The sequence below is a fragment of the Tursiops truncatus genome, chromosome 18 (genome assembly GCF_011762595.2).
Source record: "Tursiops truncatus isolate mTurTru1 chromosome 18, mTurTru1.mat.Y, whole genome shotgun sequence".
NCBI lineage: Eukaryota > Metazoa > Chordata > Mammalia > Artiodactyla > Delphinidae > Tursiops > Tursiops truncatus.
This window is the reverse complement of record NC_047051.1, coordinates 25,173,116-25,199,882: the sequence shown is the minus strand read 5'-3', so window position 1 is coordinate 25,199,882 and position 26,767 is coordinate 25,173,116. Positions and strand designations below refer to the sequence as shown.

The 26,767-nt window shown below is 36.3% G+C and overlaps 1 protein-coding gene across 2 annotated transcripts in view; it reads left to right on the top strand.

The window, feature by feature from the left end:
• The window catches only part of WBP4 (WW domain binding protein 4), a 33,562-nt gene extending 7,214 nt beyond the window's left edge, over window positions 1-26,348 (top strand). Inside the window, exons 5-11 of one of the 2 annotated variants that reach the window (XM_019936463.3) lie at window positions 607-774; window positions 1,848-1,894; window positions 2,369-2,444; window positions 4,398-4,603; window positions 8,225-8,388; window positions 23,460-23,656; window positions 24,017-26,348. In XM_019936463.3, the coding sequence (XP_019792022.1) occupies window positions 607-774; window positions 1,848-1,894; window positions 2,369-2,444; window positions 4,398-4,603; window positions 8,225-8,388; window positions 23,460-23,656; window positions 24,017-24,111 (953 nt within the window). In that variant the 3' untranslated portion in view covers window positions 24,112-26,348. Of the gene's footprint in view, window positions 1-606; window positions 775-1,847; window positions 1,895-2,368; window positions 2,445-4,397; window positions 4,604-8,224; window positions 8,389-23,459 lie in introns of both variants that reach the window. The other variant, XM_004322390.4, reaches the window with a different exon arrangement.
• The last annotated feature ends 419 nt before the right edge of the window (window positions 26,349-26,767 follow it).

The window sequence follows — 26,767 nt, the reverse complement described above, 5'->3', positions numbered from 1 at the left end:
ATATTCGTTGTAAAGATTTATCATTTGTCTGTCTTACGTTTTTCTTGTTGTTGTTATTTTTGCCATACCAAATATTTGAATTTCTATGCATTCAAATTTAACATTATTTTACTTTTTGGTTTTTTTGTAAATATCTTTGATCTGAAATTTATATTGATGTAAAAACATGGGAGGAGCAGGGAGTGGACAATAAATTTACTTTTTTCCAAATAATTAACCAGTCAGTCCAACATCGTTTGTTAAATTATTTTTTTTTCTCTAATAAGAAATACTAGAAATATGCAGTTGGAACTGTTTCTGTACTATTGTGTTTCAGTCATATGTTTGTCTACTCCTGGATCAGTTTTATACTATTGGTTTTTTAATCAGAGTTTCAGAATGTTTTAATATCTAGTAGGACTAGATTCCCTTCATCACTTCTTTTTTACAATTCTCCAGGATATTCTTATATTCTTGCATATTTAGCTTTCTAAATAGGCTTTGTAATAACGTGTCAAGTTCCCAAAAGAATCTTGTCAGGCTTTTAATTGGAATAAAATTATTAGTGTTTTATAACAGGAAAAAAATTTACATCAGCTACTTCACCCTTCTCTCATCTTTCTTCAGAAATTTCAGATCCAAGCGTGTCACCAGTAACCAGCACTATGCCACCCACCTCTGCATCAAATCAGCAGAAAGAAAAGAAGAAAAAGAAAAAAGACCCTTCAAAGGGCAGATGGGTAGAAGGCATAACCTCTGAGGGTTACCATTACTATTATGATCTTATCACAGGAGGTAAGTCATTTAGGCATAAAAATAGTAGAGAATGATAACTGACAGTTTGTTTTGTGTTAGGACTTTTAGTTAATATTGGAACGTTTAAACAATGAAAGACTAACTTTACGTTTTTGCCACTGGTAAAAAAATTATGTGCCCTTTAAAAAGGTACCCTTCTCATAGTGACTCAAGGTCATAATTAAAGACTTAATAGTGGGTTCCTTACAAATAAATTATAGCTTTATATTTTCTCAATAAAGCTTTGTAAATATTTTAACTTTTAGGAGTGTATGAGATCACAAGGAGAAAGAAGAGAACAAGAAGTAGAAAGGGTGGGTGGTACATATATTAAAGGAATGGGTAGAAGAAAAGGTAAGAATGGTCAGGAAGGTAGGAAATGAGATTAGAGAGTTAATCACGAAGAAAACCTTGGGCTACCAGTATTATGGGAATTATTAAGATCTCTAGAATCATAGTCAGTTTTTGACGACATAGAAATAGTAACAATCTCTGAGAGTTTGCACTGAGCCATAAGTGAAGTGCGTGTTGTTCAGCAGTGAACCATAAATAATTGTATGCTGGGGATTATAAGTCTTTCTCAAATTTACATAGAAATTATTTATTAATTACATTTTTTCTCCCTTCTGGTGCCTATTCCTTGCTGCCTTTGTTCACCATCCTACTTTATATACTCTTGCTCTCAGCAATATTTGTTTTTAATTCCTGCATTCTTCATCTTATTCCTCTTTGGAGTCATTCATTCCATCTCTCACTCTCCCCTGCCCCAAGATGTCAAAATTTATCAAGCCTGAATTCCAAGAAATCTTTAAGAGAAGCCCTACCTAGCTCTAATAATTCTTGTGAAGTACCAGTAACTTCTTATCCTTCATTCTGGCCTTCCTTCTTGGTTACATAGCATTCACATGTATTCTTCACAGTACTACTAGGATGTATGTTGTTTCTTTTTATTTTTCAATTATGTTTTAAACTGTAGACACGTAGTGTTTCATTCATGTTGAATATCTTATAATTTTTTGCCAAATTAAATTTTTTGGGGAAGATTTTACAAATGCAGTATATTTTGTTTTAAGCATCTCAGTGGGAGAAACCTGAAGGATTTCAAGGAAACTTAAAAAAGGTAACTGAAGCACATTAATAGTCTTTTTTAAATTCTTTTAAGTGATTGGCTTCTGGGATTTTTGTAGGGTTGATTAAGCAAATTTACTTCAGATAAGCCTCCCTGTCCCCCCAACCCCCTTTGTTTCTTTCTTTCTATAATCCTTTTGTTAAAAGGGTGCATGGTGGTGGAAAAGTGATGTCTACCCTAAAAGTCCACGCAGGGCAAATATTATTAGTTGGTTTGCAGTCAGTTGCCATTTACATGTCCCTGTCAGTCTGCAAAGAACTGTTCCTGGCTTTCAGAGGCAAGGCATTCCCTCCCTCCCTGAAAGGTGCCTCATGATTAACACAAATCAAGCTTCCTGGCCATGATCAGTACCACCACCCCTAATTGCCAGGTGTCAAGAGGAAAGGAAAGGCTGGCCGAGTCTGCCTTAGTTACCTAATATATAACCACATCTTCAGTTTATGCTGGTTTTTTTCCTCCCATTAGACGGCAGTGAAGACCGTTTGGGTAGAAGGTTTAAGTGAAAATGGCTATACCTATTATTATAATACAGAAACAGGGGGTAAGTATTACCTTTGTTTATCTCTTAAGCTGTCTAAAATTGTACCTCACACTGCTTATTAGCCTGCTGAGGAATTGTCTGAACTTGAGAATTTTAGTATAGTGATAAACATATTTCTGTAGCAAGTATGTATTTTTTATAATTTAGAAACATTAATACAATGGAAAAGCAAAAAGATTTCTGTAATATGCTGAGCCATGTGTTGTTCTTCTCAGGTGATACTGCATTCACAAATTTTTTTACTTTGAAAATCATTTTTACTTTCTCTACAATCATTGGTTTTTATCAGGATTATTTTAGAAATCTAATCATTACCTTGGAAGATCACCTCATTCAACTTGCCTTCTCCTATTTTAAAAAGCAGAACTGAAGCTATTTTAGCAGTGGCTAATAAGACTGTCTAATTTTCACTTTTACTAATTTAATAATTTTCAGTTATATAAATATTTATAAAACATGCAGAATTATTGTTACCTGATTATTATCTGTTTTTCAAATTAAGATTTTATCTAATTTCATAAAACTAGTCTTGCCAGTAATTATAGTTGGTTTCTTCTGCAATTAAATATACCAAAATAGCTATAGTATTGGTGTAACTTTGAGCTTTGTTTGTTTGTTGTTTTTTTTTTTTTGCGGTACGTGGGGCCTCTCACTGTTGTGGCCTCTCCCGTTGCGGAGCACAGGCTCCGGACGCACAGGCTCAGCGGCCATGACTCATGGGCCCAGCCGCTCCGTGGCATGTGGGATCTTCCTGGACCAGGGCACGAACCCGTGTCCCCTACATCGGCAGGCGGACTCTCAACCACTGCGCCACGAGGGAAGCCCTGTTTGTTTGTTTTTTAATTCCTGCTATCCAAAGACTGCTACATAGCATTAAGTCTTTTAGGAGGAAAAGGCCCTTTTGACCTCCAAGTAGATACCCAGCTTGCCCAATGATGACAATGCTTCTACCTCAGTAAACTTGATGTACTGAATCCTTATAAAGATAAAATAACATATAACTATAGAGTTAGATCTGAGTGAGCTCAACGCACAGCTTCCCTTACCAGCTCTATGATTGTGGGTAAGTCACTGAGCCTATATTTGCTCTTAAGTAGAGCTGATCCTGTACTCTGTGAGTTCATGATGGTCATGTGTCTCTAAAGTTCCCCAAACAGTGCCTGGTACATATTAGATGCTTAACCAATTATTTCTTGTAAGTTCTTTTATTACTTGTGTGAAATAAAGACAAGGAAAAAGTAGTTTTTTTCATTAGTGCTGGAAAGAACCCTGTAATTAATGAGGGACTATACATACTGATTTTCCCTCAACAATTTCAGTTTATATCTGGATCAATGTGATTATTAATAGAGCCCCCTTTACTCTTAAAACTTTCCCAGTTGAACAATAAATTTTCGAATCCCTGTCCCTTTTATTAAACTATAAATAGAGAGTAACTGCAGATAATTAGAACTGCTATCATTTTACTAAAAGCCCAACAAACCACTTGGTGGCAGTAGAGTTCAACTGAGTTTTTTTTTCCCCTTATTATAAAATGACAAATTATATTCATTCAGATCTTCGCCATATTATTCCACTTTATGAAGATCCCAGGGAAATTTTGTGATAAATAAATTTCAGGAAATCTCATGTGTGCCCATTACAATGTTTTCTGAAACTGCTGTTGGTTAAATTTTGAGTCCTCAGAAAGTATTACCAGTTCTTAGGTCTCTTTCCATTGGGGCTGTAGTTTATCCATCTAGTGAATCCAGATTGCTTGAATTTAATTTCTGAAAGATAATAGCAAGACCTTTGGGATCTCTTATTTATTATCTTCTTGATCAAGTGATGGTGTGAAACAGATGCAGTGTTGTCACTTAATATACTGTAAGTGACAGGAAACATTATATTGGGAATATTCTTCTAAATAGAATTGGTAACTAAATAACATGACTATTAAAATGTGTTGAATAGAATCCAGATGGGAAAAACCTGATGATTTCATTCCACACTCTGGCGATCTGCTTTCTAGTAAAGTCAATGAAAAGTCACTTGGCACCCTAGAAGAGTCCAAATCATCAGATTCACATAATGATTCTGATGGGGAACAAGAAGCAGAAAAGGGAGGAAAAAAAGGAGAGGTCTCTACAGAAACGCAAAAGCTAAAAATAAAGTTTAAGGTAAGTTCTAGATTTACTCTTTACAACAGTTTGTTAATTTATGAAAAGATCTACAGACTTTCTTCAGCTTTCTGGTAGAAGATAGAAATAAAACCAAGAGATGCATTTTGGCACCCGGATAAATGGTTGTATCATTTATTGATATCTATTTGATAACAATATAGTAAATTCATTTTTAGACCTCCTAAGTTTGAAATGCCTCTGTAACATTCAGAGAGCTGTCTGAACACGCAAGTATGAATGTCTAGTCTAGAAATGTTAATTTGAGTATCATCAACATACTGGTAGTAATTTAAGTCAGAGTGGGTGAAGTAACCTAGGAAAATGACCTTGGGGAATATTAAACATTTAAGTACAGGAGAGAAAGAGGAGCCCACAAGGCAGAATGAGGAAAGAATGATTAGGAAGGTATGCTGAGAAGCAGAAGAATTCAGTATCCCAGAAGCCAAAGGAGTAGAGAACATCAGGGATTAACTAGGTCTAGAAAAGGAAAAATGTCCATTGAATTTTGCAGTAAGGAAGTCCTTGATATCCTTCTAGCAGTTATACCAGAGTTTTAGGTGGGAAAACTCAGATTACAGGAGGATGAAAAGTGGTTCACAGTGTATATGTGGTTTGGATATGTAATGAAAAGTAGAAATTAGATGATAAGATGGTGGCTACATACTGACTTTTAATTGTGAGAGATTTGTGGTGGTGATGTTTTCCTTAAGGGGGACTCCAAAGGAGGTAGAAACGGAATACCAACAAGGGTAAGTGGATAGGTTGGTCTTGAACAAGGAATAAACTCATTTTCTGTAAGAAGGTAAGGTTTTCATTTTCTGTAAGGTATGACTATGGATGATTTGCTGCCAGGAAAGAAGAGTCCTGCCTTTTAGCCTCAATTTACTCATGTATAAAGAAATCAAGATTGCTTGCTGAGAGTGAGAAGCTTTGGGGAGCTTGACAACATTAACAGACTAAAATAATCACTGAGCCAGGGTGGGAGAAGAAATGAAGTAAGTAAGAGGATTGACAGGTGGTGGTGCTAAGTGCCCAACCATGGTGGGAAAGTAGAACAGACATTTTAGTAGTGTTAATAGTATAGCTAGTATAGTATAGCTAGTATAGCTAGTCCTCCTGCTTTTGTGACCTTTCCAGGAACACTCAGGAGCCTGGGTGCCAAAGCAGACAAGATACACAGCATTGATCCATGGTTGAGTACTGGCCTGAGAGGTGAAGGAATATCCAGGATGCTGGAGAGAGGGCACTTCCAGCCTTACCTAGGGTCTTGTCATTGCCTGCAACTTCTCAACCTACCCCATAAATCTTGGTGGAACTTAGGGTGAGGAATGTATCCAGTTTATAGAAGAGCAGCAGGAAAGCTCTTGTGTAGTAGATATCTTACAATGTTTATAGTGAAATTCAGGTAACCCAGCATCCAACGTGGGACAGATATTATTAACTTCAAGCAAACAAAATATTACAAAACACAGATAAACAAAAAAGGACAAACTATAATCCTGCCGTTTCCCAGAGAAATCAGTATAATACCTTGATGTTTTTGGTCTATAATTTTCTATTCAGACTTGTACATTGCTTTAAACAAGGTATGGAGTCATACTATAATAAGGTTTTATTATCACTTTCCAATTTAATCTGTCACAAAGACATCGTTAAGTCTTCTTGTACTAAAATAATGGATGGATAGTATTCCATGATATGAATATAAAATTATTAATTCAGCCCTGTGGAGCTGAATATGTGTTTTGAATAATCACTAAGGGGACCAGGAGAAGAAATAACTGGAGACACATTACTAAGCAGTGTTAAAGTCTCTGCTGAAATTGGATGTCATAAATTCTGAAATCTCATCAGTTTGTATGGTTGTGTGATTTTTTTTGTTAACACTTGATAAACTAATGGTTGGATAGATTTGTGTTGGAGATTTTTAGGTCCTACGCAATAGACAGGCATAGGGACAAAGATATTTTAAGGGTGCTAGCAAAAGAATGTTTATAACGTGATTCTCTGTGGGCTGGGGCCTGATAACGAAGAATGTAAAGTCTAGATGAGACTAACAAACTCAGAACACAGGAAATTAAGGTAGTAGAGATGGTAATGATGTTGGATAGGAGGTATTGTAGAAGTAAGCGAGCCAGAAAGCCAAAAGAATAACATTGTGGTCAGAGGGTGGGCTTTTGGAGTTTATGATTTCGTAAGTGGGGCATTTTTGAGTGATGACCTCATTCAAATTAAAAGGAACATAAGTGTGAGGATCTAATATTTGAATACTACCTATGCACCAGGTACTACATATGAGGAGAATATCTTATTAGGCGGCTGAAATATAGTGAAGGCCAAAGTCATTGGTTTTGTGGGTCACAAAACTGAGGGTAGGGAATTTTTAAGCTCTGGGATGACAAGAGTTTTGGTTTTTTGTTTTGTTTCGTTTTTATTAGAGTATAGTTGCTTTACAGTGTGGAGGACAAGAATTTGAACAGAGAGAACATACAGAGTTGCCAGAGTCATCACTTGATATGGAGAAATGGGGACTTCCCTGGCGGTCCAGTGGTTAAGACTCTGCGCTTCCAATGCAGGGGCGTGGGTTCAGTCCCTGGTTAGGGAACTAAAATCCCACATGCCACATGGCCAAAAAGTAAATAAATAAAGGAAAAAACATACATACAATTAAGTGTGAACATTAAAAAATATATATATGGAGTAGTGGCCAGAGGTCATTAGATCATGAGAGGAAGAATGGAAGAGAACTATATAGAAGGTGGTGTGAGCCTCAGAGGGGGAGGCATGTATTGCATGACCTCACTTTAAAAATGTCGTGGCCTGGAAGCAGTCAGGTTGGCTAAGAGAAAGCTGATGCTGTCTCCTACTTCTGTGATACCAGCAGCATAAGGGAATGAGTTAACATCCATTCAAAGAATTGCAAACGAAACAGTGTTCCAGGACTGCCACCCATGGTTGTGCAAGTTTACGAAGAGGCTGAAATCTAATGCATGGTCCACATGCTAAACCGGGCCACGGGGCTTTGTTATCCCAGATGATAAAAGCACCAGCCCTCTCCAGGGGCTCCTTGGGAGCTATTTCTACCTCAGGGGTGTGTCTTTTTCCAATTTCACATCATTACCAGTTGTACAGGCCAGTGAGGTTTTGGCAGTGTCCTCAACATGAAGATGGATTTCAGTTAACACTAATTTGTTGAGGGAGTTCTTTAAATAGATAATGGGTATAGAAGGGTCCAGCGACATGGCATTAAATTCAAAAGGGGCACAGTATAAAGGGAGGTCACTGTTGGACATGTAAGTAAGGAGAGAAGCAGTAAAGTGGAGAAGAGAGGATAAAAAGGCCAGTGTATGTCTCTGAGGGGGGGTAGAACGTTAATAGGATCATGTTATATTATTTTAAAAAACAGCCTTGGCCATGATGTGTTAGCATTTTAGACTTAATGAAAAACCTAATCAAGCACTAAAGGAGTTCTTTTATGTACGTTTGTTGTATTACATGCAAATTTGAACTGCTGAGTTAATGTATTATTTATAAATCAATACCAAGACTACGTTAAAGAAATTTTTGGTCCTGGCAGTTTTGCTTGAAGTTTGTTATTTCTTAACTTTGACATTTCAGGAAAAAAATAAAAATAGTGATAAAGGAACTGAACCAGAAACACAGAAAGAAAAAAATACCCAAGGGAAGAATTCATCAGGTCCAAGTGAAGAAAAACCCAAAGCTCATAAAAAATCAAACCCATATGGAGAATGGCAAGAAATTAAACAAGAGGTTGAGTCCCAGTAAGTACCTGAAACTTAATGCCACTGTTATTACAGGTATTTTACGTCCCATTACTTCCATAAATTGCAGTACCTAATTTCAGGAATAAGGTGCTCATTAAAAGTGTAGCTCATTTCCTTTACTTCTAGAATGGTTTTGTTTTTTCTAATTAAATATTTTAAAATGTAAGCTAAGGTTTATTTTTTTAAAGTAAACTAATGATTGTTTTAATTCTTACTTAGACATGACCTTTCTATTGACCACACATTCCCACACTAACATACCATACACACATGTGCATTCTCACACTCAACCATCGTTATTCTATCAGAGAAACAAATACCTGCATATTCAGTACATGCTTCATGGGATCTATCTAAAGGCAAGAAAAAAGCTCTTGTTTTGTTACTGTATTGAAAATGGCTTGTGACACTTAGCTAAGTTTTTAAGTTTTTATTCAAAAAATGGCAGTTTTATCAACTAAACAAGATCATGGTAAAGATGATACCTGGTTTACATTTACATACATATCAATAGCTGATATGTTTTCATATCAGCTATTGTCTTAGGATCATTTACACAATGAAAGGAAAATGTCACCCCCACCTTCACACATTGGTGTTTCTTAAATGCTTAAAAAATATCTTCAGGTGGGAAAAAAGTATTTATATGAATTAAGCAGTTTTTCTCCAAACATTAATGCTTTGAAATGGTAATGTAATATAACTGTTCCATGCATACTTCTAAAGTGAAATTATTCATTGTTAAAACTGTACTTTAGGGGACTTCCTTGGCGGTTCAGTGGTTAGGACTCTGCTTCCACTGCTGGGGGCCTGGGTTTGATCCCTGGTCGAGGAACTAAGATCCCGCGTACCGTGCGGGCAGCCAAAAAAAAACAAACCAAAAAACTGTACTTTAATGAAAAGGTCATGTTTTTTCAGAAGACGGAGTAATACAAGTTTTGGACAGCTTTATATACTGTTCTAATAAGAATTGATTCATTAGTGATATTGTACCATAATATAGCTTTGAACTATTAAAATGTTTTTATTAAATATTCAGCTCTTATTTTACTTAATGAAATATTAGGAAATGTGTATTTAATGCTACATAGTGCCAGGGACCGTAAGTATATTGACTGTATATGTTGAAGTTGCAGAAATAATAGACTGCATTGATTACTTCAGCCCCTAAGTGATTTCCTAAGTGACTTACAATAGGAGGATGGCCTTCCTATACCAATATCTCCTGTACTTCAAAGTTGAGATTTCTTAAAATTTGAGTATTTTGTTTTCCATGTGATAAGTTTACTGTAAAGCCATTATTCTTAACAGCAGCCAATTTAATATGTGATGGATTGTGTCTGACTTCCTAAGTAGATTTACTGGTGAGGTTGAAACATTTTTTTCATATACCTGTATTTATCAGTGTTTTGTATTTACTCTTCTGTGAATTGTCTGTTCATAGTCTTTGCATATTTTTCTATTGAAGTATTAGTCTTTCCTTACTTGCATAAGATCCTTATGTAGTACAGACACTAACCATTTATTAGTAGTAGTTATGGTGGATTTTCCACATTTGTAGTTTGACTTTTAATTGTGCTTATAATGGTTTTAGATGTGTAGAACTTTCTAATGTTTAGTCTGATTTCTTTTCCTTTGTGATCTGTTTTATTGATACTACCCTTTTTCATCCAAAAGTCAAGTTTATACTTGTATCTCCTCCTGGTTTGTGTGATCTTACTTCTTTTTTATGTAATTATTATTATTTTTTTAATTAATTAATTTATTTTTGGCTGTGTCGGGTCTTCGTTGCTGCACACAGGCTTCTCATTGCTGTGGCTTCTCTTGCTGCGGAGCACAGGCTCTAGGCACACAGTCTTCAGTAGTTGTGGCGCTCGGGCTCAGTAGTTGTGGCTTGTAGGCTCTAGAGCACAGGCTCAGTAGTTGTGGCGCGCAGGCTTAGTTGCTCCATCCACAGCATGTGGGATCTTCCCTGACCAGGGATCGAACCCGTGTCCCCTGCATTGGCAGGCGGATTCTTAACCACTGTGTCACCAGGGAAGCCCACATTTTTATGTAATTATTTAATCCATCTTTTATGTAGTTATTTAATCCATCTTTAATAATTTTGATACATTGTATGAGATGAGATTTTTTAAATTTATTTATTTATTTATTTATTTTTAATTTTTTTGCGGTATGCAGGCCTCTCACTGTTGTGGCCTCTCCTGTTGCGGAGCACAGGCTCCGGATGCACAGGCTCAGTGGCCATGGCTCATGGGCCTAGCCGCTCCGCGGCATGTGGGATCTTCCCTGACCAGGGATCGAACCCGTGTCCCTTGCATTGGCAGGCAGATTCTTAACCACTGTGTCACCAGGGAAGCCCACATTTTTATGTAATTATTTAATCCATCTTTTATGGAGTTATTTAATCCATCTTTAATAATTTTGATACATTGTATGAGATGAGATTTTTTAAAAATATTTATTTATTCTTTGGCTGCATCGGGTCTCAGTTGTGGCTCGCGGGCTCTTCATTGCAGTGCGTGGGCTTTTCCCTAGTTGTGGCATGTGGGCTCAGTAGTCGTGGCACACAGGCTCAGCAGTTGCGGCAAGTGGGCTTAGTTGCACCTCAACATGTGGGACCTTAGTTCCCTGATTAGGGGTCGAACCGGTGTCCCGTGCATTGTAAGACGGATTCTCAACCACTGGACCACCAGGGAAGTCCCAAAATGAGATTGTAAAATAATTTTTTATCTTACCCGGCAAACCGATTTTGCCAGTACCATTCTTCCCCATTTTAAAGTGGCATTTTGTTTTAATCTTGTGTTTAATTCTTAAATTTATCAGTTTGTTTCTGGCTACCTATTCTGTTCCATTGGTCCATCTATCTTTGTGACAGTACCATAAAGCCTTAATTATTATGATTTAACTATATCCTTTTATATGGTATGTTCTGATATCTGGTGGTGTATCCCTGTATTTTTTTTTTCCAAATTTTCTTAAGTAGTCTCTTCCCATTTTTTCCATGTTAATTAAATCATTTGCAAGTGTTCAACAATATTTATATAAATATTACAAATAAATTATACTTGTTGAATTTGGCAAAAATTGATGTTTTCAATATTTCATAGTTTCATCAAAAAATGTTGTACATGCCTCTTTTTACTCAAGTCATTTTGTAGTGTAAGTCTCATGCTTGCATTTCTTGAATGTAAGCTAAGTAGCCACTTAGTCTACTTGATTCATTTCTGTAACCCCAGGACTAAAAACAGTGACTGGCACATAATAGGTGCTTAGTACATGTTTATTAAGTACCTGAATAAGCTTTTATATATTTTGCTATTTTTAATTGCAGATTTAGTCCATTTTTTCCATTATTTTGTAAACCAGTAATTGTGGTGTGAAAAAGCCTATGTGTCCAATTATGTTGCTGATTATTTTATTATTTTTAAGACTTACTCTTTTGAGTCTTGGGTTTTCCATGTAGAAACTTGTCTGCAAATATTTTTTATTTTTTTCTGTTGATACTACTTCCTATTTATTTCATGTCGTATTTATTTTAGTTACATTTTTAAGCCCAATGTTATATAATAATAAGGGGAGTGGGCATTTCTACACATCTGTTTTGTTGCTGATATCAATAGAAATGTCTCTAAAATTTATATTGAGGATTATATTGACTATTGGCTTAAGATAGATAATCTTTATTATGTTAAGGAAGTGTGCTTTATTTCTGGATTGTTCAAGGATTATTATCAGAAATATATTTTGGTGAATTTCAGTAGCCATAGCGCTGATGTGGAAAACTGATTGGGAAATGGTGGTCTATGGTTTAGTTTTGTTTTTGTTTGTTAAATGTATGATAATTTTATGAGATTTTTGTATCTGACTTATGCTAAATAAAATGGATTAGGTAGCTTTCCATTTCTTTAATGTTCTAAAATGGTTAATAGTTTCCCTGGGATTAGAAAGTTTTTTAAAAAAATCACTAGTAAAATCTTCTGGTCCTGGAGTTCTAGGGGGAGGTAAGTTTTGATAGCTTTTTTAGTCTCTTGGATACTATCTATGTGACATTAGGCAAGTTGCCTAATCTACATGAGCCTCAATTTCTTCATCTGTAAAATGGGATAATAATAGTTCCTGCCTAATTTCTAATTTATTGTGAGGAATAAATTAGAAAAAAACAAGTTAACACATTTATCACTGTGTTCATACTTGGTACCTAGAACACCTAAGCACTCAGTCACTGTTACATGCTGCAGCTGGTGTTAGGGGGGGCAGGGGTAGGAAATAGCTTCAGCTAGTCAGTTTCTGTAATTCATATTTTCCCCTAAAATCTTGTGTTTCATCAAGGGCTTAAAATTTAAAACATATGGTAATACATTAAGCTTCCTGTATGTTAAAATTTTTCAATTTTTAAATCCTTTCACATTGTAAACTTTTTTATTCTTTTGGGATGATATTTGTTAAAGAATTTTTTTCCAGCTGTGTTAAGATACTATGATTTACATATAACATGTGTAAGTTTAAAGTGTGCATAGGAATTCCCTGGTGGTCCAGTGGTTAGGACTCCACACCCTCATTGCCGAGGGCCTGGGTTCAATCCCTGGTTGGGGAACTAAAATCCCACAAGCCGCATGGTGCAGCCAAAATAAATAAATAAGTAAAGTGTGCAGTGTGTTGATTTGATTGACATGTTGCAAAATGACTACCACAATAGTGTTAGCTAACACCTCCATGTCACACTTAATTACCATGTTTCTGTTTGGTTGGTTGGTTGGTTTTTTTGTGGTGAGGACATTTAAGATCTAGTCTCTTAGCAGTTTTGAGGTATATAACACAGTATGATTACTATAATCACCATCCTATAAATTAGATTCCCCCAAATAGTCTTACAACTGGAAATTTGTACCTTTTGCTCAATCTCCCCATTTCCCCCATTCTTCAGACCTGGTAACCACTTCTGTAACTCTTGTTTCTGTAAGTTTGGATTTCTTCAATTTCACATATAAATGGTATCATATAGTATTTGTCTTTCTCTGTCTTATTTCACTTAGCACAGTGCTGTCAAGGTCCCTCCATGTTGTCACAGATGGTAGATTTCCTTCTTTCTCATAGCTAAATAATATTCCACTGTATGTATCTACCACATCTTCTTTATCCATATCTTGGCTACTGTGAATAATGCTGTAGTGAACATGGGGGTGCAGGTATCTCTACAAGATCCTGTTTGTATATCCTTTGGATGTATATGCAGAGGTGGGAATCTTGGATCATATGGTAGTCCTGTTTTTAATATCAGGAACCTCCATACTGTTTTCCATAGTGTCTGTACCAATTTACATTTCTACCAACAGTGCTGAAGGTATCTCTTTTTCTCCACATCCTTACCAACACTTGTTATCTCTTGTCTTTTTAATACTAGCCATTCTAACAGGTATGAGGTGATATTGCAGTTTTCATTCACATTTCTCTGTCAATTAGTGATGTCAAGCATCTTTTCATGTACCTTTTGGCCATTTGTATGTCTTCTTCAGAAAATGTCTATTCATTTTCTCTGCCCATTTTTTAATTGGATTCTTTGGGGTTATTTTGTAATTGGGTTATGAGTTTTTCATATATTTTGAATGTTAACCCTTTAGCAAATATATGATTTGCAAATATTTTCTTCCATTCTGTACGTTTCCTTTTCATTTTGTTGATTATTTCTTCTGCTGCCCAGAGCTTTTAGTTTGATATAGTCCCACTTGTTGATTTTTGTTTTTGTTGACCATGCTTTTGGTGTCATATCCAAAAAATCATTGCCAAGACGAGTGTCAGGTAGAGCTTTTTTTAAATGTTTTCTTCTGGCAGTTTTACAGTTTCATTTCTTATGTTTAAGTGTTTAATAAACTTTGGGTTAATTTCTGTGAGTGATGTGATATAGGGGTCCAATGTCATTCTTCTGCATGTGGTTACCCAATTTTTCCAACACCAGTCATTGAAGAGAATATATATTCCCTATTGAATAGTCTTGGCTCCTTTGTCAAATGTTAGTTGACCCTACATGTGAGCGTTTATTTCTGGGCTCTCAGTTCTTTTCCATTGGTCTATGTTTCTGTTTTTATGAGAGTATCATACTGTTTTGATTACTAAAGATTTGTAGTATAGTTTGAAATCAGGAAGTGTGATGCCTCCAGCTTTGGTCTTCTTTCTCAGGATTGCTTTGACTGTTTGGGGTCTTTTGTGGTTCCTATAAAAATTATAGGATTGTTTTTCTATTTCTGTGAAAAATACCATTGGAATTTTGATCAGGATTGCATTGAATCTACAGATGGCTTTGAGTAGTATGGACATTACAACAATATTAATTGATCTGATCCATAAACACAGGATATCTTTATTTGTCTGTGTCTTCAATTTCCTTCAGTGTCTTGTAGTTATCAGCATACAGACCTTTCACCACCTCAGTTAAATTTATCACTAAGTGTTTTATCATTTATGATGCATTGTGAATGGGATTGTTTTCTTTTTTCTTTTTCAAATGTTTTGTTGCTAGTGTATGCAAATGCAACTGCTTTCTGTATTTTGATTTTGGTTTTGTTTTTGGCCACTCTGTGCAGCTTGCAGGATCTTAATTCCCTGATCTGGGATCGAACCCGCGCCACCTGCAGTGGAAGCGCAGAGTCTTAACCACTGGACTTCCAGGGAATTTCCTGTATTTTGATTTTGTATCCTGCAAATTTACTGAATTTATTGAGTAGTTCCAACAGTTTGCTGGAGAGGGAGGGGGGCATGGGGAGTCTTTAGGGTTTTCTATATATATGATCATCTTATCTACAAAGAGAGATAATTTTACTTCTTTTCCAATTTGGATGCCTTTATTTTTTCTTGCCTGATTGATCTGGCTAGGACTTCTAGTACTATGTTGAATAGGAGTGGCAAGAATGGGCAGCCTTGTCCTGTTTGCGATCACAGAGAGAAAGCTTTCAGTCTTTCACCATTGAGTATGATATTGGCTGTAGGTTTGTCATATATGGTCTTTGTGATGTTATGTTCCTTCTATTCCCAAGTGGTTGAGTATTTTTATCATGAAATGATGTTGTATTTTGTCAAATGTGTTTTCTGCATCTGTTGAGATGATCATAAGATTTTTATCTTTCTTCAATCAATATCAATTGATTTGCAAATGTTGAACCATCTGTCCTTACATCTCAGGGATAAATCTCACTTGATCATGGTGTATGATCCTTTTAATGTGCTGTTCAATTCAGTTTGCTAATATTTTGTTGAGAATTTTTGCATCTATATTTATCGAGGATATTGGTCTATAGTTTTCTCTCCTTGTAGTGTCCTTATCTGGCTTGGGTATCAGGGTAATGCCAGCCTCCTGTAATGAGTTTGGGAATATTCTCTTCTGTTTTTTGGAAGAGTTTGAGGAGGATTGACGTTAATTATTCTTTAAATGTTTTATAGAATTCTCCAATGAAACCATCTGGTCCTGGCCTTTTTTGTGTTGGGAGGTTTTTAAGTATTGGTTCAGTATCCTTCCTTGTCACTGATCTGTTCAGATTTTCTGTTTATCACAATTCATTTGGTAGGTTGTATGTTTCTAGGAATGTATCCATTTCTTCTAGGTTATCCAATTTGTTGGTGTATAATTCTTCACAGTAGTCTCTTTCAATCCTTTTTATTTCTGTGGTATCAGTTTAATGTCTCCTCTTTCTTTTCTGATTTTGAGTCTTCTCTTTTTTTCTTAGTCTAGGTAAAAGTTTGTCAAATTTGTTTTTCTTTTCAATAAACCAGCTTTTAGGTTTCTTATCTTTCCTATTCTTCTGGTCTCTATTTCATTTATTTCTGCTCTGATCTTTGTTATTTCCCTCCTTCTGCTACTTTGGGCTTAGTTTGTTCTTTTTCTAGTTCCTTGAGGTGTAAAGTTAGGTTGTTTTTTTTAGATCTATCTCTTTCTTAATTAGGCATTTATCAAGTATAAACTTTCCTCTTCGAATTGCTTTTGCAGCATCCTATAGGATTTGGTATATTGTGTTTCCATTTTCATTTGTTTGAAGATATTTTTTGAGTTCCTTTGATTTCTTTTTTGTCCCATTAACTGTTCAGGAGTGTGTTAACTTCCATATATTTGTGAATTTTCCATCTTTCTTCCTGTTATTGATTTCTGGTTTTTTACCATTTGGGTCAGAAAAAAATACCTGGTATGATTTCAGTCTTCTTAAATTTGCCAAGATTTATTTTGTGACCTATTAGGTGATCTGACCTGGAGAATGTTCTGTGTGTGCTTGAAAAGAATGTGTATTCTGCTGCTGTTGGACGGAATGTTCTCTATATGTCTGTAAGGTCCATTTGGTTTAAAGTATTGTTCAAGTCCGATGTTTCCTTGTTGATTTTCTCTCTGGATGATCTATCCATTGTTGAAAGTGGTTTATTTAAGGCTTCTGCTGTTACTGTGTTGTTGTCTATTTCTCCCTTCATACCTGTTAGTTTTTGCTTAATATATTCCAGTGTTGGGCACATATATATTTAAGGTTGTTACATCTTCTTGATGAATTGACCCCCTTATCATTATATAATGACTTTCTTTGTCTCTTGTTACCATTTTAGGCTTAAAGTTTATTTTGTCTGATATAAATATAGTTACCCCTGCCCTCTTTTGGTTTCTGTTTGCATGGAATATCCTTTTCCATTCCTTAACTTTGAGCTTATGTGTGTCTTTAAATCTGAAGTAAGTCTCTAGTAGGCAGCATATAGTTGGTTCTTGTGTTTTTATCCATCCACCACTCTGTACCTTTTGATTGGAGAATTAAATCTGTTTACATTTAGATTAATATACATAAGGACTTAATTAATGTCCTCTTATTGGTTTGGGGCAGTTTTGTAGTTCCCTTTTTCCTTTTTTTCTCTCTCCTTTTTGAATTGATGAGTTTCCATAGTGGTGTGCTTTTATTTCCTTCTCTTTATCTTTTGTGAGTCTATTTTAGGTTTTTGCTTTGTAATTACCATGCTGCTTATATGAAAGATCATATATTTATGACAGTCTGTTTTATGCTAATAACAACTTTGGTTGAATACAAAAAGTACCTTTTCACTTGCCCCCCATTAATGTTTTATTGAAGCATAGTTGATTTACAGTATTATTTTGATGTCACAATTTACATCTTTATATATTGTGTATACATTAACAAATTGTTTTAGCTATAGCTATTTTTAATACCTTTGTCTTCTAACCTTTATACTAGAGTTAAGTAGTTAACAGGACACCATATTATATTATTAAACTGGTTTGTATCTGACTCTGTGCTTACCTTTACCATTGTTTTGTGTGTTTTCATGTTGGTAATTAGCAACCTTTCAGCATTTCTCATAAGGCACTTTTAGTGATGATGAATACCCTCAGCGAGTTTTTTTATTTTTGGGAGGAAAGTCTTTATCTCACCTTCATTTCTGAAGGACAGTTTAGTTTGGTAAAGTATTTTTGGTTAGCTTTTTTTTTTTCTTTCTTTCAGCACTTTGAATATATCATCCTGGTCTCCACTGAAATATCTGCTGTTAGCCTTATGAAATTCCCTTGTATGAGAGAAATTCTTTTTTCTTGCTGCTTTTAAAATTCTTTGATTTTAGACAGGTTTAGTAAAATGTGTCTTGGAGAAGATCTTTTTGGATTGAAATTTTGAGGTGACCTACTAACTTCAACTTGGACCCATAAATCTCTCCCCACATTTTTCAAGTTTTCATCCATTGTCTTTTTTTTCTTTTTTGGCCACACCATGTGGCTTGCAGGATCTTAGTTCCCCGATCAGGTATTGAACCTGCGCCCTCAGTAGTGAAAGCAGAGTCCTAACCACTGATACACCAGGGAATTCCCTCAGCCATTATTTCTTTAAATAATCTTTCTGCCCCTTTTTCCATCTCTTCGTCTTCTGAGACTCCAAGGATGCATACATTACTTCTCTTGATTGTGTCCCAAAAGTCCCATAGGGTTTCTTCATCCTTTTCACTCTTTTTTTTCTCCTCTGACTACAGAATTTCAAATGATCTGTCTTCAAACTCACTGATTCTTCTGCTTGGTCGAGTCTGCTGTTGAAGCTCTCTATTGAATGCTACAGTTCAGTCATTGTACTATTCAGCTCCAAGATTTGTTTGGTTCTTTTTTATGTTTTTTTATCTCTCTTGAATTTCTCATTTTGTTCTTCTGTTGTTTTCCTGATATCATTAAATTGTTTGCCTGTATTCTCTTATAGTTCTCAGTGCATCTGTAGAACAGTTTTTTTGAATTCTTTGTTGGATGGTTCCTGGTCTCAATTTCTTTGGGCTAGTTACTGGAAGTTTACTGTATTCCTTCGGTAGAGGCATTTTTCCCTGATTCTTGGTGAACCTAGCAGCCTCGTGTAGGTGTCTACACATTTGAAAAAGGAATAACCTCTTGTAGACTTTATAGACTAATGTCACTATGGGAAAACTTCCACCTGCAGGTGGGGCACACTGGAGCAGGTCTGGTGGTACCGGCCACCAAGGAGGCATGTGGCAGCAGTGGGGCTGGGGGGTTGTCATCACTTTAGCTCAGGTCACTAGAATCCAACAACTGCGTGGTTCTTGGCAAACACTGCAAGGGTTCCACAGTGGCTGCAAGGGCTGTTGGGGTCCTCAGCAGCACTTCCAGGTCCAGCAGCTAGAGACCAGGACAGGCAGTGGTGGTGGCCGGCTCTGGTGGTGAAATGCACTCGGCTGCGGGGCCAGCTATAGATGCCTGTGTATGTAGTGGTCAGGGCCAGTTGCAGACACACAGTAGTAGGGGCCAGGCAGGCAGCAAAGGGCCAGAGTCAACTACACGTTCACTGACAGCTTCAGGGACCCTGGCTGTCGGGGTGCTTTCCCATGGCTGCACAATCTTCCCCTGAGGGTAAGCACTGCAGTAGAGGCTGGTGATGGGTGTCAGGGCAGCACCATGCAAGTGCAGAGTTGGTGGGGCTAGCCCCAAGCATGCAAATGGCAGTGGGGTCAGCCATGGGAGTCTAGGCTGCCATCTTGCACAGAGGCCTGAGCTGACTGCAGTGTGGTTCCTGGGCTCTGGCAGTGGCAAGGGCAAAGGGACTGAGGCAGCTGACATAAGTGAAAGCTAATAGCTGTGCAGCACAATACCTGGTGAAATCTGCAGGGCATCTGAAGCAGCTGTGATGTCTGTTGGTTCTTTCTTCAGTGGCAAAAGCTGCTTTGTTTGCCTGCAGAGCAGATCACTGTGAACTGCAATCACTCCCACTGCATGGCTGTTCTTGGTCGTCCCTGATTTTTTTCCTTGTTCCTAGCAGTCTCTATAGGTCTCACCTTCGCCATTGTGGCTGGAGTGAAACCTAAGCAGGACCTTCCTGCAGTGGCCCAAAAGGCTGCATCAGCTGGTCACCCACCCACTCTTCTTTTCATGTTGAGGGGTACTGTTTCCAACTGGGAGGTTTCCTCTTGTCTCTGAGTGGTGTCAGCTCGGGGGATGGGATGATGCAGGCAAAGTGAAGTTGTCTTTCTTATCTTTTTTTGCAATTATTCTCATTGTATTTTGTTCCACTGTGTTGCTTAAATTTCTTAAATGGACTCCAGAGCTCTCCTAGAGCTGTTTTTCTTCGTGGGTAGCTATCTAATTGTTGATCATTTTGTGGGAATGAAGACTGGGGTCTCCACTAAAGGCTTTTTAAATTTGTTTTTCCTTAATGAATCAGCTCTTACTTTTAACTGTGTATTTTATTACATATCCATTTATTAATGGATTTTCTGTTTCTTCATTTCTACTTTTGTAATTTTCTTCCCCTGACTTTTCTTAAGTTTCTTTGTGTTTGTTCTTTCTTCAGATGAACACTTAAGACTATTGACAGGAGGTAAGGAAGGGGTCTGTTCTTATTTCTTAATGAAAATAATCAAAGCTGTATTGTCTCTGAATATAATTCTGTCCATATATCACATAAACTTTGGGTGATGATTCCTTGATTTCATTGTTTTTGGAACAATTTAATATTGTGTTTTTGTTTACTCTTTTTTGACTTGGTGGTTTTCCAAAAGGACTTATTTTTAAATCTCTACATAGGTGGAAGTTTTGGGGTTTTTTTCCCACCTTTATTACATTGTGTTCAGGTATTATAACCTTTACAATTTTTACATTTTGAATTTGGAAATGACCGTGGTTTTGAGGAAGTGTTTGTGTAATTATTTTTTGTAACTGTTCTAAAGTTATTTGAAAAGAAGGTGTATTCTCTGTAAGATATTTTATTTGCAGACTCTTTTCTTTCAAATACAAACTTCTTTTCCTCTGATTATGTCACACAGGTGTATATCCTACTTCACTGCCACTTCTGTTAGCTTCCACTTAGGAATTCCCTAGGACCATGATTTCAAAAATGGACTCTTTTTCTATTTCATCTCTCCCGTAATCCCACTTAAGAAGTAATACTATGACTTGATCACTTTATCAAAATACAACACAAAACACCAAGATTGTGAAATTAAATGAGTCTCTCATAGATTTTGTTGGACAGAGATTCATTTGTCCAGCGACCAAACCCTACTGTTCTTCATTACTCAAAATCTTTCTCTGCTTGGCTAATGGAATTTCTTAGTTTCACCCAGAAGCAGAGTGGTCTAGGGGGAAGAATATAGGTTTTAGATCAACACAGGCCTGGGTTTTAATCCAAATAATATTACTACCGTAACAGTTGAGTTGACCAAGTTATTTAACTTCTCTCTAAGCCTCAGTTTCCACTCCTGTAAAAACATAAAAATACAAAGCCAAGAATGAATACCCCATCAACTTTAGGGGCTGCTGGCCTTCTTGGAAAGCACCATTGTTGGCAATCTAAGGGAAGATAGGGAAGTAGGAAAAGCAAACAAAAATGGCATTTAACATATATTTTTAATACAATAAAGTTTGGAAGGCGTCTCTATTCAAAACAAATCAAATTTAGGACCTGTTCCAGTGAGAATTCCTATTTCTTGCATCCCCTCATCAGATTTTGAGGAAATGTTATATAACATCATGATCTACTAAGATAGCTTCTTCCTCAAGTTTTATATTATATAGAATAGTTTTTGGTTTTGGTTTTTCTAGTTTTGAACTATCCATTACTGATTTGAAATTTTCCTTGTTCTTATATCCTTTGTACTTATGTTCTTTATTTTGTTTTTTGCAATCCTAGCAAATTCCTAACTATTGTTACATTTTTAAAAATTACTACAATGCTTAGAGACCTCTTTTAAACCTGTTTTTTAACCCATGTATATATAGGTTGGAACATAAAAAGATCTCTCAATTCTACCGCCACAGACCTTTCTACATGGTCTGTGTGAGAGGGAAGCAAATTTGTTATCATGTACTTTTAAGATAATTGAACTGAATAGCATATATTAAATTCTAAGCAAACACCTAAAAATCATGTTATCTCTAAACTGCAGTTGTCAAGAGCCGTAGTTGATGAGAAATCACTGTGAATGTCTCTGACTTTTGTCTCTGCTTTCCTCTGACTTGACTGCCTTTCTCACAGGCTCTCCCCACTTGATAGCAAAGCTTTAGGCTTATATCATACTTACAGTTAGAGATCCCAGCAAAAAAGAGGTGCTGCTTTGCGACTTCCAAAAGTGATCCTGCTTAGCTTTCATCACATACCCAGTTCCTATTCCTGAGCTAACCACTGTGAATTCTGACTGGACCTGAACTAAATTAAGCTCAAAACTCAGAAGGGAGAAGAGGTGGTTCCCAAAAGGGAAAAAAAGTTAAAAGGTGTTCTAGTGCTAAAAAAGACACTAACTAGAAGACCCCAAATAAAAAGAGAATATTTCTATTCCAGGTGCCTAGTGCATTGTCTGGTTTATAGTAGACATTCACTATATAGCTGCTGTTATTAGAGTTAACTACTACTGTAGATCTACCATAACCTTTCACACTTCTCCTGGCCTCCAGGAAAGGTTTTTCTCCCTTTATTTCCAAGAATCAAGATGAATGACTACATTACCTGGGTTCTTCTGAGATTGAGGAGTGTAGATCTGTATAATCTTCACTCTTCTTAGATGGGGTTTCTCAACTGGGAAATATAATATCTGGGACTTCTAACATTTAAATCATACCTTTACTTTTTATTCCCTTTTCTCTATTGTCATCACTCTTCCTTTCATGCTGACCAGGTAATCTTTTGGTTCCAAGTGATAGAAACTTGAGTTACCTTAAATTGAAAAGAGGTTATTAGTTCAAAGATTCCCAGAAAGGTTCTACCTACAAGTCGTAGGAGGGGTAGGAATTGGGCCTCACGAATTATTGGAACCAGGCCTGAAACACTGGCAGGATTCTCCATCTCCCATCCTACTTTTCTTTGTATGCCAGCCTTACTCTCTATCTCTGCGGAACTCCTTTCTCTAAATAGGATATATGGTTCCCAACAGGTTTTACATTCTTAGCCACTAGAGTATTAAACATAATGGTCTTTCTGGTCCATGTTCAAAAAGCTCATGGGCGGGACTGATGGGTATGGTGTGACTTACTTACTCTTTCACAAACCAGTTGACTATGTAGACGGTAGGGTACTATGATAGGTTCATATTAATTAGGTACTGAGCTCTGTACTAGTCGTCTGATTATTCATACTAACCAAGTGGATAGTTGAAGGGCTAGTCCTAGAAAAGAGATGCTAGGCAAACAGTCTCACGGAGTCCGCTACACCAGAACATTGGGATTCCATGGTTTTCGTCTTGTGCTGTGTAAGCCTTCAGAGTCCTTGTCAGTCCACAGCAAAATCCGTTTCCAAGGATACTTCTCATTTATCCACCTGTGTAACTTATACTGCTAATCATAAGTACAAGCATTTCCGTCAGTGATACACCCAACAGGAACAAAAGAATAGATGGGACTTTTCCTCATGTGTCCACATAAACAGGTGCTCAGTATCTTAAATAATATTATAAAATCAGTGTTTTAAAATAGTTTCCTACTCCCAAACGACCAGCTTCTAACTTCTATTATTATCATTAGAAAGAAGACCTTGAGGCTTTGGTGGGCTCACACATTAGGTGAAAGTTTATCTTACTCTGTCAAATAATGGTTCTATTTTTACTTTCTGTTCCAGTGAGAAGGTAGATTTGGAACTTCCAAGCGCTGAGAATGAATATGTATCAACTTCAGAGGCTGATGTTGGTGGGGAACCCAAAGTGGTTTTTAAAGAAAAAACAGTGACTTCTCTTGGAGTCGTGGCAGATGGAGTGGCCCCAGTCTTCAAAAAGAGAAGAATTGAAAATGGAAAATCTAGAAATTTAAGGCAACGAGGTGATGATCAATAACTGTAAAAAAAGCTTTTTGTACGGGCTTTTTGGACAGAATGGAGACAATACATCTTAAAAGCTCCTCTCTATTTATTTTACAGTACTTAAATGCTAAAAATTTAGACTTATTCTAAATGTAAAATAAATCTTTTTTCATGTGAAATTGATTTTTGTTCCTAAAATGGAAGCCTACCGCATTGCATTGTAATACAGTGTATTATGTTCAGTGTCTAAAAATTGCTAATTATGTCATAAGATGCTATGTATCTGTTATTTAAAACATGGAAAAGAAAGGCCTTTATTCCATTCTTACTCATATGAACATACTTGTACTGCACTGAAAATGCATTACTTTTGCATGCAGATATTATCCAAGAAATAAGAATTAGACCACATAAGAGAAGATTCACAGCCCGTGATGAGTCAGTCCTGAGGATCCTGTCAGAAGAACTGATGTAGAAAGTGTATGCATACTGGCTTGCTTTATTCAGTTTAACATCAAGGGCCAAGAACCAGGACTGAAGCTTAGGTCGTGCTTAATATGGAATGAAAATCGAACCAAAGGTAGAAGGGTGTATCTGCCTGGTTCAATGCAAAGCAACAACCATTGCTTAAGCATTTTCGCCTTGAGCCAGGCACTGTGCTAGGAACTGGAGATGTAAAGGTGAGCAAGACATATCTCTATTCTTCACGACTTCTCATTCTGACGGAGTCCTTTTTTCCCGTCATGTACTCTGTGTAGCGGCCTTATATGTACTGGATAATATTTTTTAGGGTTTATTTGAAACTGTGTAGATGAAGTCTTGAACAAAAATAGCAAGGTCTCTGACTTCAGTAAAAGGTTTTAGTGTTCCTTTAGACAAATTGGAAATTTTCCATTTCCTGGTGAAGTTTCTTAAAAAGTGGCATTTTCTTATTTAATCCATTTGAAGTAGGTACCTTCCCTTTATTATTCCAAATTCTTAAAATTATATTTTTTATAAATTGTACAGTAGTTAACATTTGGTAGTATTTGTCTTTTTAAGGTTACTAGTGTACATGTAAGAAAATTATAGCTTATTAAAAACTTTATGAAAGAGTAAATTAAATATATTTTTTTTTCTTCTAATACTGATCAGTGTCAACTTAGCATTGGTGAGACAGATAGTATTTGGAGACTTGTCTTTATATTTGTTCAGTATACTTACTTGGCTATTTCACGAATGTATAGTGTTACAGAGAAGTATTTTACATTCTCCAAGCCCATTTGTCATCTAGCTAATAAGCAGTGCTTGGTGCTTGACTCTCCTCAATTGGAAAAGATAATAAGATATAAATGGAGTACTGCTATATTTTACCCACATATTTAGCTCATACAAAATAAACAATCTGAGGACATTTTTAAAACCACACCTCATTATGTGAAGTGTTTCTCTTTGATGCATTCTTTAAATTATCTCCTTTACCTTTGTAACAAGACAGTATTCTCAGAAGTTTAAAGGCAGTTCACCTTAAACTGAAACTGGTTTTAAGGATTGCTCAGAAAAGACTTGACAAACACAAAAATTTTAGTAAATCAAATCATGAGAAATAATACTTTTCTATTTGCTTTGAAAGAATAAGTAGAGAATATACCAGCTTCAATTACTGGATTTTTGCAGAAGTTAAATATTTGATATCATGTCTACCATTACACCTTTCTATTATATTGTTTTGCCTATATTTTTGTATGGTTAGGAGATTATAAAGTCAATGTATTTTTATTATATATAAAAATTCTACACAATAGAGAAATAAGTGTTTTAAAAAAAGTCCCAGTAATCTCTGACCCCTCCCCCATGGCCACTGTGGGGTTTTGTTTTGTTTTGTTTTGTGTTTCTTTTTGCTAAGCATGTTAATATTGTGGGTATATGTGGATAACCCTTATGACACCTGGATCTATGAGGTCTGGTTTCTGGATGAAATCGTATTCAAAGAAGCATAATCCAAACAGTCAAAAGCAGTTTTTGTTTTTTAATGCAATTTTTATAACTTTTGAAAACTGTACTGGGCGAAACAACCAGATTTTTAAGTATTGAAAAACTGTAATAATTAAAATAGTATGGTACTTGCTCACCCATCATACATAAACTAGAGTTTGTTTCTGGTTGTCTGTTATTGTACCAGCACCACACTGGTTTCATTGTCGTGTTTTCATAGTATGTTTTAACATCTGGTGAAGCAGATACCCTCATAGTACCTTTCGGTTTAAAAATGTTCATATCTATTCATTATTTCAAGTTGCCACCTCTGCCTTCCCCCCCAAAACTCTGTGATCCCATACCACACCTACTGAGTTGGTAATAGCTGGCATAATTGTTTTTCACATTGATTCTTCTCATCTATCAACATTGTCCTTTCAGTTAGTCAGTTTTCTTAGGTCTCTCTAAAGTTGTGTAGTTTTCTCTCTAATGGGCCCTATTCGTTTCTTAAAATGTAAGCTTTCTGAGGGCGCCCACATCGTAAGTACATGGCATACTGTAAGCAGTTAATATTTTTTAGTGAATGAATGAGAAAATAGAAGAAAAAGAGCAAAAAAAGAAATACAGATGACTCAAAACTACAAGTGGATGTCATTTTTCACCAGATTACCAAACATCAATTTGTTAATGTTGGTGAAGTTGTGAGAAAATAGGTGATCTTGTACACTATTAAAGTATATGCATTAATCTTTTAAATTTTTCTGTATTTTATTATGTTTTTACATCTCAAAAAGTTTGCAGGCTGAGAGACTGCTTCTCCCAAGGTTAGCCCTTCTTAGAACAAAGGGCTTGACCAGGAGCACATCTTTCACATACAAACCAGCCAATTCCAAGTCTGTGGCCCCAACCACCTCCTTATCTAATTCTCACACACCAATAAAATATTCCCTCTGCTCTAAAATCATCCCAGGGCCAGATACCAGGCAACTAGAGGCCACTTTTATAGCCCAGAGACCACTTGAATTGTTCAAACGAGCCAATCCTAAACTTTACTCTGCCCTACGTCGCCTCTTCCAAACAAACTCTGTTGAAGACATTGGCCTAGACTTTCCCCTTGCTCCCCATCTTCTGCCAAATCTGGTGTTTCCCCTGTAGCCCTGAGTGGCACATGATCA